The sequence below is a fragment of the Neolamprologus multifasciatus genome, chromosome 20 (assembly GCF_963576455.1).
Source record: "Neolamprologus multifasciatus chromosome 20, fNeoMul1.2, whole genome shotgun sequence".
In the NCBI taxonomy this organism is placed as follows: domain Eukaryota; kingdom Metazoa; phylum Chordata; class Actinopteri; order Cichliformes; family Cichlidae; genus Neolamprologus; species Neolamprologus multifasciatus.
In genome coordinates this window covers 3,828,673-3,842,951 of record NC_140458.1, presented here as the reverse complement: position 1 = coordinate 3,842,951, position 14,279 = coordinate 3,828,673, and the positions used below count along the sequence as shown (strand labels likewise).

The following is a 14,279-nucleotide window of genomic DNA, read 5'->3' as shown; positions in this document are numbered from 1 at the left end:
TAGGAGCCATGATAAATAAACTCTCAAGTCCTTGATTTGCCTCAGCCTCCTCATCCAGATGAAGTGTGATTCACAAGACTTCTATAAAGGCTATAAAGACTTCTATACCAGTGGAGTGGGTTGGAGGCCAGTTGAGGCCAGCTCTCCTGTGGTTCCACCACCCACAAGAGTGGCTGTAGGGATTTAGTGTAATGTGGATAAAGAAGCAATCAAAAATTCATAAATGCAGGAATATTTGTTCACTGGCCTTAAATATTTAAATAAATGACTTGTGTTAAATTTACTGTCCCTGAAAATGCTCTGGATAACATTGAAGCATGTCCCAAGTTCCTTCGGGGTCAACCTTCAGGATCAATAAAGTTTTATTGAGTTGAATTGAATTGTAAAGTACAAATTTCCACAAGAATATAAAATATTGCTTCACCATCAAATCATTTAGTTAAGCAAACTAATGCATCTTGATTATTATAGTTTTACGAGCAGGCTATTACAAAGCCACAAACCTACTTATATAAAAATGCTGAATGTTTGAGGTGAAACAAAAAGTAAAGATAAAACAGTTAACCTTTAATTTTATAACCTACATTAAAATTTATTTGACTTTAATTAACTCAAATCCACATGTTTATATAAATCTGGCTCCAGGCCCTGATTTATATAAACATGTGGATTTGAGTTTAGTTTTAGTTTAAAAAAAGACCTTTTTCCAGGACATGATCTGTTTCATACGTGACAGCAGCAAATGTGGATCAACCTACCAGTGAAAAAAACACTGATATGTTTTAATCTGGAAGCAGTCTGTGGGAAAATGTCACAGCTGTTTTGGTTACCATGTGTTTATTCTGGTTTAACTACCATTGTGGGGACAATGATCTGGGTCAAATGCTGTGAGGACATTTTGGAAAATGGGGACACTCTTTGAAAAGTGTGGGTCAGAGCTCCAGAGGCTGTCTAAAGGGTCAGATTAGATCCACGTTCTGGTTCAGGGGCCGGGGAAAGCAGTACGTTGATCACAGTGCGCCAGGACAAACGGACAAACGTGTGCATGTATCTCTCTTTGATGTTGGCCTGTCCCGGGTGTCAGAGGTCGGGTACCATTGTCTCTCCAGTGATTTCCTGCTTCCTGTTTGGACGTCCTGGCACGCTGCTTTGACAAACACACCCGCTTCCTGTCCCAACAGGAGCTACTTCCTGCTCCACCCGGCCCTGCTCCCCCCGCTGAGCTGTCAATCAGAGACACGATGGGACTGGCTTTAGAAACTCTGAGTTTTATTTGTGCAGTGTTCAACAGCTCAGCAGGAAAACAAAATTCAGAGAATGTAAAACTGCTGTAACTCTGATAAAGGTTAGAAATCCTTTACCTAAGCAAGCCCAGGAGCTGTGACAATGTAACACAGGACAAATCGTGATCAAGGTGTGCGATTAGTCCACCTGGCTGTCATTCAACAGTACAAAATGCTCGGATGTGGAGTTTACTGTCATGAGAAGCTGTCAGATATTCCCATTTAACATTCTGGTATCAGACAAATGTCCTAAACTATTATTCAGAATTGTTGAAGATTACCCTCTATGGAAGCCCGTTTCTGCCATTAAATAAAAACAAAAAAACTAGTATCCATAACTAAACTAACTAAATATAGCTCAAAATTCCGAGTTACTTTTCTCAAAATTTCAAGTAAACACAGGGATTTCATCATTTGTGAAGCCACGCTGAAAACACTCAGCAATCTGTGCATTCACGACTGGATGTAATACTGGTAGCTTAGCTGTAGCATTTGTAGCTGAGGGCTTCAGCTTCCGGGTAACAAGGAAATGACGTCATTCACGTAGATTACTGATTGGCAGCGCTAACTCGAAATTTCGAGTTACTTTTCTCAAAATTTTGAGTTAATAAGTCGAAATTTCGAGTTAATATGTCAAAATTTTGAGAAAGTAACTCGAAATTTCGAGAAAATCATTCAAAATTTGGAGTTATGGATCCTTTTTTTTTTTTTTTAGTGGCGGAAACGGGCTTCCATACTTTTCTGTCAGTTTATCTGTGATTGTCTGTGGAGTCATAGGATGCCTGAGGTGATCATGTGTTTTCAGAGGCACTTGTGTCTTTTCATTGTGCTGCATAACGTGGTCTAAAGATTTATTCACCCTGCACCTCTTACGTCTTCAACATAAAATATTTTCAGAGTGCTACAAACAAATCAAACCTTTAAGATTTTGGTATCAGCACAAAGCTTTGGACAATATTTTTTATCTATTAGATACTTTTTTTGATACCAAACAATGTACGAATATATTAATTTATAAGTTGGCTATTCTCGTATTCTCTTTGTTTAGGCCATTTTTGGCACTTCATCCTGGCATCCTCCACCCTTTGAGCCACATCAATATGAAGGCTACTTTTCTATTATTTTTATTCATTTTCATAACGGCTGACACTTAAACCTAAACTTTTTTCATACATTCCTTATTCTTCTGTTTATATTAGCAATCTGATGATAGGGTAACTACATATTACTTAGTAGGGATTGCTTACATGTGTGAAAACAACAACACTGATACTTTTACTGCTGTTGGAAGAATTTGACCTTCTTTTTGAGTAGGCGTAGACCTGTCGTGACAGACTTAGTAAACATATGATCACCAGAACATGACATTTCATCTTTAGATATCGAGATAGCTATCTTACGGCTAACATCTAAATCCATTCAAGCTTCTAAATCATTTCTTTAATGGGTTCCTGGATCCTGTGCTTGACTGTAAGACCTGGGAGACCAGGCTGTTGGAGCTAAACTCAAATGGAGCATTTGGACATGTGAATGTGTATTAATGTCAGCAAGCAGACAAGCAGATTTGAGATCCCTGAGGAAGTTAATACAACCTTGTGTGGTGGAAACTACAAACCGTTGCTGCCTCTATGTATTAAAGTTCCTCAGATTTTTATATAAATACTTATTCCATCATCTGAACCCTGCATTTGTTCAGATTGCAGGTTTTCGTGCACATCAAAAGTGACCAAAAACTGGTTTTCATTCTGATGAAAACTCAAAATAATATTTTTTTCCTGTAGACTTGGAGAACCAAAACCAGACAAAACCAGCTGAGGCCAAGTTAAGTGCAGTCTGTAATCGGCCTCCTGGTCAGTGAAGTGTGCTGGAGTCCACATCATTAGCACACCTTGACATCATTTTGTAGTCCTTCTCTGATTGGCTGCTCTATGTTGGGAAGCAGATGGAGCAGCACTCTAAACAGATCTCCAAGCAGTCGGATGAGCCGCAGCAATTTTCAATTATCCCACAATCCAACACTGCCTGACACGCCTCCTCGGTGCAGGCTGCCTCCCCTGCGGCCTCCACGCAGCAGCAGCAGCAACCGCCAGCCGCAGCGTCGCAGCACCCAGCCCCGCCCATTCCACACACCAGACAGTCCCCCACAGCCGAACACATGGACAGCAGCTCACAGAAGAGACAGGCGAGGAGACAGTGAGCGCAACAGTCTGTAAAGACAACCAATTGGACAGGAAGTCAGGTGACCAGTCACTGAGGTGATCAGTTAGCAGTTACCTTTTTTTTTAAACTGCAACGTTTTCTTTCAAATGACCTCTAATACTCCTTTCGTGCTCGGCATTCTCATTCTTGAATTCTAGTAGAGTAGCTGTGCCAGATGGCCGCCTCTCCCTGATCCTGGTTCTGCCCGAGGTTTCCTCCTCTTAGAAGGGAGTGTTTCCTTCCCACGATTTCCAAGTTGCTCATAGGGGCTGGGCTGAGTTTTGGGGTTTTCTCTGCAGTATTGCAGGGTCTTTACAATATAAAGGATCTTAAGGTGACCGTTGTTGTTATTTGGCACTATAAATAAACCTTGAATTGAACTGAATTGAATAAAAAGTCAACATAATCCCTAGCTTGTCACAGTTCCTACTATATTAGCTAGTTTTGTAGTTGCCCTTGATATTTGTAGTTTCTGCTGCCTTCTATCTTCACGTTTCTGTGTTAGATTTATGCGTTTTGTTCACTTCCTGTTTCACTTTAAAGCTTAGTTTCCTCATGTGTCCTATTCTGGTTTTATTTCCTGCTTTTCTTCCTTTCAAGATTGTTTGCGGCACCTTAATTAGTTCCACCTGTGTCGAATTACCCAATCAAACCTCTCTGTATTTAGCAGTTTTTCCCCTTTTCTTTGTTAAATCGTCTCTTTATTTAACCATTGTTCCCATGTGCCTTTAATGTAGTTTGACCTGGTTAAATGGACTTTTTAAATGGCTTTTCTCGATACCTCCTTTATACCAAGCATGACACATTTATCCTTTATATCAGCGGTCTCCAACCTTTTTTGCACCACGGACGGTTTATGCCCGACAATATTTTCATGGACCGGCCTTTAAGGTGTCACGGATAAATACAACAAAATAAAACTAGTACCGGTACCGAAAAAAAGAAGATTTATTCATAACACACGTGAAAAGACCAAGGAAAACCAAGTTAAGGATAAAAACGATAACAAAATAACGCTGAAAACCGATAAAAACCCTGAAAACTATACATTTCACACCTGAGCCTCAACTCTCGTGGCCTGGTACCAAACAACTCACAGACCGGTACCGGTCCGAGGCCCGGGGGTTGGGGACCGCTGCTTTATGTCCTTGAATAACTGTCACATTGAATGAACATTGTAATGGTATACATATGACAGAAAATAAGTGTAATTGAATTATTTTAATTCTTTAACATCTTTAACAAGTGGCTTAATGTTACATTAACACAACTTTTTCTCCATGTAACTTTTTTCACATTGTATTGTTTCAGTGTTATTGCATAAAAACTCTGGAAAACTAAAAAATGAAACTAGATGACTTTTAGTTTCACAGATTTAAGAGATGATGACTTTTTTTTTGTTCTTTCATGCAACATTGTGACTCTATTCTTGAAATATTGTAGCTTCATTTTTCAGCACGTTATTGTCTTTGTGTGTTTGTTTATTGAGTTTCATCTGAGGGTTTTTATCTAAGCAGACAGTTTTTAGTTGAGAGTAAAGACAAGCGGTGGGTTTTCTTACTGTCAGAATCAGAAGTAGGACTCTGAATTTTAGCTGTTATGAACAGGAAGCAGCAAGAAAGTTCTCGTCACGTGGCCTCATATGAGCAGAGTCAGGACGTTCTGGCTTTTAAACTTTGTGAGAAAACAAGCAGCTTCTAACAGATCTGATGACCACTGGGCGCTGCTATCACCCTGTCATGCTGCGGGGAGTCGGTTGGTAGAAAGCAGAGCGGCTGATGCTGGGAGGAGCAGGAGGGTTCATCGGCCGTGCGTGCTCTGCAGAGATAAGCAAACCTCCATGCTGGAGGTGCACGGCTGATAAACACAGAGATGGGAGTGTTTTCATTTGTCTGATATGTGATCTGTTTTTGTTCCATCACATTTAGAGCGCAAAGGTCGGCTCACAGCAGCAGTTTGGAACGGTTATCGTCCTACAAAGACTCTTCAGCAGCCCTTCCTGTTAATCTGGCAGTAGTTTAATGTGCCACTCATTAAAACTATCATAAAAAGTATGTTCCAAAAATTGCATTCTTCATTACGCATCAAGCCAAAAGTATTTTCATTCCAACAAAACACCTTTATGAATTTATCATGAAATAAAACAAGATCTCGATTTGGAAGATTAAGAAGGAGTAAACATGTTAGCCATGAAGCTGCTCTTTGGTTCTGTTGGCTTAAAGTTTAAACATCTGCACCACCAGCTGTGCACCGTCATCATAGGGCAGTGGAAAAACCAGTAATATGTGTTACTCTTTGATCTGATTTTGGTCCTTTAGGCAAAGAACTTCAGACAGTAAAAAACTGTCCAAGGCAGCCAATACCTGTGATGCTTATGCTCTTCTTCTGGCTTTTTGGGGGAACTGCATGAGGACTCCAGGTGTCCTGCAGGTTTTAGATGTGTCCTTGATCCAACACAGCTGATTTAAATGGCTAAAACTATCTCCTCAACATGTCTTGTGTTTTTCAGAGAACTGGTAACGAACTATGCATCTCATTGCATGTCATTGATCCAGGGTGATATCTAAAACCTGCAGGACACCGATCCTTGAGGCCTGGAGTTCCCCACCCCTGCTTTAATGCCATAACCTACATTCACTCCTTCTAATAAGTCCTACTTTCAAAAGCTCGACTTAAAAAAAGAGAGCTACATTTCACCTGCCAATTTCATCCAGATACAATTAATTCTGGTTATAAAAACTAGGACAATGACCACCAAACCCAAGGTTGCAAAATGGTCCACAAACCAGTGGCTGAACATCTGTGCCACCATACTTCAGAGAAACCGAACACTCCAGAGAGACCGTCCCAACATTAACATGCTTTTTTGTGCTATAAATACTGTTACATCTGTTCATGGGCAGTTTACTAATAAGATAATAGAAGATAAAAAAGGAGGAGGCACAAACAGCATGTTTTAGGGAGTGGATGAACTAAAGGACCCTTTTCACAAAGAGGACTTACGGCTCTGATTGTCTGAGGACCATCAGGGCTGCAGGCTGGCTGTAATGAGCTCTGCAGCCTGTAGGTAGTGCCTTCTTTTAAAGCCTTTTAAAAAATTATTATCGGATACATATCACAACGATAAAACTATAAAGCTGATTGTCTCACCATCTCCAGCGACCTCCTTAATGTGGGTGGCGTCTGTCTTGGAGGAGGCTTGGCTTTTAGTGGAGGATAAACGCTTCTGCTTGGTGCTCTGATGGTGGTGATGATGATGATGTCTGTTAGAGGTGGACGACCGAGAGGCAGTTGGAGGAGGAGGAGATTTCACAGAGGAAGATGGAGGAGTGCAAACGGGGGGAGGGGATGTTGACGATGAGCTGTCCACACCTGAGGAACAGAGACATGACATCACGGGTGACATCACAGAAGACGTCAAACTGAGCCACATCACACTCGGTCAGATACAATTATTACCTTTCTGTTTCCACGGTGACGATGAGGGCTGAGCGGGCAGGAGACGAGAGACGTCATTGGTGGAGGAGCCGTCTGTCGAACAGTCATCACTGCTGTCAGCGTCTGACCTATGAGAGGCAGGGGGAGGAGCTTCATCTGCAGGAAGAAACAAGTGGTTCCAGGTGAGCTGGGTGTAGGTGAGAGGGCAAACTGTTTTACCTTAACCTTTGATTCACAGGAAGTCTTTGCATTAGTTCAGCCTGGTGTTTCTCCTTGTTGATCCTGCTGCAAACCTCTTCAGTCAGCTGTGTCTCTAACAAGAATCTGTTCTTGTTTGTAAACCACTCAGACCAAAGCGCCAGAAAACCTTCATATGGCTGCTCTTTTAGGAATTTCTTCTTTGGAGAATTTTGGGGAAACTGACCTTTTTGGTTTGTTTATGTGTCACAAACTTATTGAGTGGGAGGAAACCTAGCCTCTAAGTCTCATCTCAGCGCGAAAAGTAGAGAAGTGGCGTTCTGAAACAGGAAGTCCTCTCAGACAGGATGTGTATCCAGAAGGAAGCTCTTAAACTGATCTCGGGTCAGAGTTTAAGAGGCTCTGTGATGCCATTAGAAACATGGAGGTAATCTGAAAACTCCCTGCTGCACTGAGGTTACAGACACCCACTTAAGCCCCGCCCACACACACAGTCACACACATTTAGCAGCTGACAGCTGGATGCTTGCACAAACTGTATATGAAAGATGAAAGTAGCTGCTGTGATGTCATTCGGTGGTATTTGGAGCCCTTTTTTGAGGCGTCACCGTTAGTGTTACCTACTGTTAGCTACTGCCATGTTAGCTTTAAGTTATCAGCCAATGCTACTAGGCTTGGTTAGAAAGCTGCATTTACAGCCTGCACAGGTGCAAAGCACAGACACACGTATCTGCGAGGGGTGCAACAATACTCGTATCAATATTGAACCGTTCGATACAGTGCTTTTGGTTCGGTACGCATATGTATCGAACAATACAACATTTTTAATTTATTTTATCAACTTTTCTTCTGACGATGCTGTCTGTGTTGAGCGCTCAGTGGATCTGCGTTCGACTACTCCGCCTAGGCTGCACTGTCGAGTGCAGCCTAGGCGGAGTAGTCGAACGCAGATCCACTGAGCGCAGCGCAAGCTAGCAAGACAGAAGCTAAGCTCATTGCAACATGGCAAATTGAACCTCCCCCACCTTCATTCAGATCTGGCGTTTGGAACTATTTTGGTCTTCATGTGACGTATGACCCTGAAGGTAAGCAAGTCATGGACTAAAGTAAAACAGTATGTCGGATGTGCCACGCAATCCTCAATTACATTGGTGGGGACTCGTGCGTTAGCGCAGTTAGCTTGTTAACGTGTTGACGCCGTCCAGCCCCAAGCACGGGGCGATCCGCGGTAGCTCGTTAACGGAGATTTTCCGCGTTATGGCGTTAATGTCATTTTAACGAGATTACCGCTGACAGCACTAGTGGGAACACAACGAATATGACTGCACATTTACTCCGACATCATCCTAGTGCAAAGACAAGTGGAAGCTGACAAAAACAACAAGCACGCATGCTACAAACTTTACCCGAGTCATTTAGACAGCCGTTAGCACATGATTCTCCTTATGGGGACCTGATATGTTTAATATGCTGCTGAGAATATAGCCCAGAAGAAGCGTATAGTATAGCTTTTATTTTGGAAAGAGCCATTTCTCTGTAATAAACTCTCTTTTCCAAAGATGAGTGATTTCTCCATCAGATAGATTTATTTTATTATTATTATTTTGTTGTTTCAGCAACATTAAATTTAAAAACGGTCCTTTTGAGTTAAAATATATATTTTTAATTTTAATAAATGACAAATTAAAAAGGCATGAACATTTTTTTGTATTGAAAAAATATCGAACCATGAATTTAGTGTATCGTTGCACCCCTAATATCTGCATATTAGTGACTAATAACAAGGTGGTGCAGCGGTGATGCGATCAGCCAGCTAACAGCTACAGTTGCCCGCTGGCACAACTTCCAGTCAAAGTGACCTAAACTTAAGAACGCTTTAAAAATTCACACGGTGGTGCTGTAAAAAAACCAAACCCCATACAGCTGTTTTAAAACTAGGGGTAAGTAAAAAGTAAGTAAAATTTTATTTATATAGCACCTTTCAAGATAAAAATCACAAAGTGCTTCACAGAAGCTAAAACTTAAAAATAAAAATCAACCAAAAGCAAGTTTAAAAAGATGAGTTTTTAGCTGTTTTTTAAAAACAGACCAAAATGCATTTTGTTGAGGCTGTAAAATGTCTATTTTTGCAGTAAACTTGCTTTGGGAGCCATCCTGACAAGGCCTTTGTCGTTTTGGCTCTCCACACTGGCTTCAGTGTGCCCTCTTATAGCTGTGATTAGACATTTCAGATTCGAGGTAACTCTTGAATACTTCCCACCCGGTCATCCAGCTGGTAAACAGTGTCCTTCAGGTTTTATTTGTGATCAGTTTTCTTTTGTTTTCTTCCCACTGCTTGTTGCCAATTTTTCCTGCCATTGTCTGAGACATGCCACGGTCTCTCTTCACCACATCGCTCAGATCTCTTAATGGTTTCTGTCTTGCTGCAGTTGTTTTTTTCTTTTTCTTTTTTCTAAAGTTATCTGGGACTTTCTAATATTTACGCATCCCGTCTCTGCCCCTGAGTTCATCCTGTCTCACCTCATCAGACCTTCTCATTGTCTCACCTGTGCTGTGATGCGGGAGCGTCCCGTTGGCTGTCGGTTGGATCACGATGCATTCTGACTGGTTTTCCGACTTGTTTTCGCCGCCTTCAGTGGCGTTAGATGCAGTCGAATGTGATGTCACATCCATCCTGTCAGAGAAATTAAAGCATGGAGAATAATTGTGACTAATTTGATCAGTGAGAATTTCATTAACAGCACTGAACAGAAATTTAGACACAGATAACTGAATGTGGAAGCATTTAAATACAGATTTGAACTGGATTTTGCTCCTCATTTCGACTCAGCTGAGTCTTTCTTATCCTTTAAAACTCTGCTGCCAATTAATTTCATTTAAATAAATAAAATCTGAGAAAAGTCCCCAAAGTTCCACTTAGACGATTTTTTTGTACAATAATATTTATTCAGGTCACGGAAATGTTCACATCCATATAGGGACGTATTCAGAGTTACAGGGAGTGAAAGTACCTGTAAGGAAAGGGAAACTTTAAAAGCTTATTAATTTGTGTTATTCTTCCTAGTTGACTTTCATTTTTAAGCACATGAGGGACGACCCTGGCATAAAAGAGTCGGGAAGAAGGAGACGTTTTGTTTGCTACGCCTTATTTTTTGTAAGACAAGCCTTTAAAATTTACCCAGAATGCACTTTTAGAAATTTCCCCCAGTGAATTATCAGCAAAAAAAAAAAAAATCAAACATCCAGAGTAGAATTTCTTGTTAGTATACTTGTTTTGTCTAATTATTTTTAATTTAGTTAAGTTTCAGTTAGTTCAAACATTTTTCAGGTCTAATATTGAAAATATTAGTTGTTAGTTTAGTTTCAGTTAAACTATAATAACTGTTGTGTTTCCTCCATGTCACAGACATTAAACTGGTTCAGTTTTTCTGGTGAAACTATGATTTGTTCCATGATATTGGTGCTCAAAAACAGATCTTGAGAGCTAAAAAAATCTCTTTGTACTTTCATGGCCTATATTGCAAATTTTAAAAAAAAAATATTGTGATGAACTCAACAGGAAAAACAAAATGTGACACAGAGATTTCAGTGTTTTCTACTCTACTCAACCTCCAAGATCGCAGGTGTGTTAGCAGTAACGCACATGAAGAAGCAGGAAAAGTGAGCAGAGGTCATTAATTGCCACAGCTTCAGTCATGGCGGCCCTCGCTAGACACATTAAACCCAACCAGAAGCAAGAAAACACCGCAGTTCACATCATAAATGAACAACAACACAACATAACCACAATATGGGCATTGACCCTGTAAGTTAACACTTTAACATCAACGTGAAACTTCCAGGAGTCTTTGCAGTGGCCTCTCTCCTCGGGCTGCAACTTTATGAAGGTAAAAGTTTGAATGCCTCCAACAAACACGAAAAAAAAAAAACTAATACACAATTTGTTTTTAAAAATCAGCTGATTTCCTCGGGTGTACTTTGAATTTGATCCCGTACCTGGTTTCAAACCAGCGTCACCATCCCAGCAGTTTCAACTTTGCCACAGCAGCTTTACTGGGAGAGCTGACCTTTCCTGCCATCACAAGCTTCTTGAATGTCTTCCGGCTTTCCAAACACTGTTTTCACCATAAAAGTCTAAATGCTGCCGAGCTTTTAGTCTTTTTATAGAAAAAAAGTGAGTTGGATGTGAAGGGATTAAGATTCCTGCTGTAAGAGGGGATGTCTTAAAGAGTAAATCAGCTGCTCTATGAAGCTCGTCTTCATTGTTATAGATCAAGGCGAGAGTAACCGAGGTTTAGAGTATTCATTAAGGTATTTGTCGCATAGATACAACGCCATAGAAAACAAATATAAAAGAGGTTATTTTCACGAGGCACACAGATTTATTGAGAACTTAAATAGTCTTATGAGCGTAGGCTTGTATGTAGTTAAACATGTGTATTGTGAAAATATGTCGAACTCTGGTCATTAATTTACAAATGATAGAATCTGAAATAAGGAAACAAACAGGTGTAAACTTCATCCTGCTCCTTTATGAGCACAGAGATATTCATGACAACTGGATGTCTTTACTTTGTTTTTCATGTTATTTTAGTTATATTTACATGTTCAAAATAAACTCTATTCTATTTATTTATGAGCTTTTATCTTATTTTTTATTGCACAGAAAAAAAAACAAATCTTTGAGAAACAAGTTCAGAATTTTCTCTTCAAGGCAAATTCTACACCTGTAATTTGTTTTTTACTTTTTGTGTTACAAAAGAGGCGAGGATAAGACAGAGGAGGAGGAGAAGAGTGAGAGATGGGAAAAGGACACTAGCATTAAACAAAATATTAACTTTATAAAAAGCATCTTAAATAAGCTTGAGCGGCATCATTTATCAGCAGATATTTTTAGACTTTTTGTGGGTTTTCTCTGATTTTCCCATGAGCTCCAGCGCTCTCTGTAATGATTTCGAGCGTGTGTGTGTGTCTGTGTGTGAAACATCCATGTGCAGTGGTCTGTAACTCAGTGATCCAGGCATGCACTGGGTGCTTAAAAGCCTTCAGTCCAGCCATGATGTGAATATGAATGTGTCTCTCCAAGGATGGTGGGAAAGTCCCGCTCTGCTAATAATCAAAAGACTGCATGATCAGCGACGAGGCTGGAGACAGCATCAGACTCCCACCTCACAATTACTGTGGTTAAATGATAAACTCTGCAACCAGATACCAAGAGAACACAAATATTTACAGTATCATAATATCTGTAATATAAACATCCACTCATCTACTTTCTTCGCCTCTTGGAGCCTGTCCCAGCTGTCACAGAGCGAGCGGGTATACACCCTGGACAGGTCGGCAGTTTAACCCCAAGAGACAGACAATCCTTCCCCTCACATTAAAACCTGCGACCAGTTTAGATTCACCAGTTAACAGAACGCATGTCTGAGGGAGGAAGCCACACAGACAACTGCTGGTTTTTAACCCAGGACCTTAATGCTGTGAGACCAACCACTGAACCACCCATCCAAACAACAACATGATATCACGCTGGCTGCAGTTTCACATCAGAGCTCGATGAATGAAACACTGAAGTTGAAAATCTCTGATGACACATCGTTTAAACATCACAGCGTAACAAAATCATCAACCCTTTGAGAGCTGGGTTCAAATTCTCCTGCAACTTGTTACAGATGTCTTTACAGAAATGTGGCCAATCGTGTGGCAAGGATAAGGATAGGTTATGTGACGTCTGTTTAAAAAATACAAAACCTTATAAGCTTTGAGTTTACTTTTCCACACTGATGTTCTGCAGTGAACCATGGCTAACACACCAAGACCCAGAGTGACGATAAAAGCAGCTCAGCTCGTGGAAATGAGTCGAAAAACTGAGATAAACAACATTTCAGAAATTTTTCAGAGCGTCTGTCATAGATGAAGGGAACTTATATGGGCGTGAGAAACACTTTTAAAGAGCCTTTACAATTATATACCTGTATTATAGTGGAGACATCGATGACCACAGTCACTTTAGTGTCTCTAGTATCACCTGAAGGTTAATAATCATGGATTACATCAGTATGGGTTCATCCTCCAGCTTCAGGTACAGTTATGTTTCAGGTGAGTCTGCAGGAGGCGTCTCCTGAACGCTGCAAACATTCATACACATAAAGAGCCCAAAGCCAGCTTCTGTTTTGCCTTAATGATGCATTCGCTGTTTAATTTGTGATGTAAATCAGGAAAACAACAGCTTTACTCAGCTGTTTAAGATATTTTATTTCCTGTTTTTTCAAATGATTTCTCAGTTTGAGATGTTAAATAAATTTACGTATCCATCTTGTTATAATTACATACTTCAGTGAAATGCAGGTGTCTTTAAAACACCTTAAAAAACTGTTAAATATCAAATCCTGGAAGTTAGAGAGAAAACAGACAAATAAAGAGAAGTTTCTCACCTGCAGCTTCTTTCTTTCTTTCTTTCTTTCTTTCTTTCTTTCTTTCTTTCTTTCTTTCGTAGTTATGTCGTCCCCCGTCTGAATAAACACTTCGCTGTCTTTCTGTGTGCAGCGTTCACATGTGTGTGAAGACCACCGCCTCCTCCGCTTCCTTTAAAAGCACACACACACACACACAAACACACACACACACGCAGCAGGGCTGGCTTCTCCTCTTCAGGGTCACCGGGGCAGCAGTCAGCTGCTGGGCCCCTGTTTAACTCTGTATTATTTTCCAGAAGCTCTGTAGAAATGAAGAGCTCCACGATCAGCAGATGACCTGGTGAAAATGTTCAGAAAAATATAAAATTATATATGTTTGATTGTAATTTTTCTTGTGTAATGAAATTACTTTTTTTTATTCCAGTGATTATTATTAATCAGAACTATTCATAATAATTTAAAACATGTTTACAATTAGAAATAAATTATTTCTTTTTCTGGGAACTTTTTATTGACATTATAAAATATAAAAATGCTTAAAAATAAAGAATATAAAATATCCAGAAGCTCTGCTGAACACCCATGAATGACTGAAGTGATGCTGTGGCAGCACTGCTGTGTTTACCAAAAGCAATACGAAGCAGATGTTTTGATAATTAAAATAAAAACAAGCAGAAACTTTTAGAAAAAAGTAAAGCTTTATAACTGGAATCCATTAGAAATCGTTTCATGAGGTCGGCAT

General features: G+C 40.1%; 1 protein-coding gene across 3 annotated transcripts; it reads right to left on the bottom strand.

The window, feature by feature from the left end:
- Positions 1-1,252: 1,252 nt before the first annotated feature.
- LOC146494124 (uncharacterized) lies at positions 1,253-13,587 on the bottom strand. Of its 3 annotated transcripts, none has more exons than XM_085146922.1 (5): positions 13,556-13,587; positions 9,665-9,792; positions 6,942-7,076; positions 6,633-6,854; positions 1,253-3,490 (listed from the first exon to the last, which is right to left on the bottom strand). In XM_085146922.1, the coding sequence occupies exons 2-5, from the start codon at positions 9,789-9,791 to the stop codon at positions 3,210-3,212; spliced, it is 765 nt and encodes a 254-aa protein (XP_085003048.1). In that variant the 5' UTR covers position 9,792; positions 13,556-13,587; the 3' UTR covers positions 1,253-3,209. The 3 variants fall into 3 exon arrangements, with proteins under 3 accessions (XP_085003048.1, XP_085003049.1, XP_085003050.1); XM_085146923.1 differs by lacking the exon at positions 13,556-13,587 and adding an exon at positions 13,094-13,535; XM_085146924.1 differs by having other exon boundaries at positions 3,387-5,325.
- Positions 13,588-14,279: the final 692 nt, after the last annotated feature.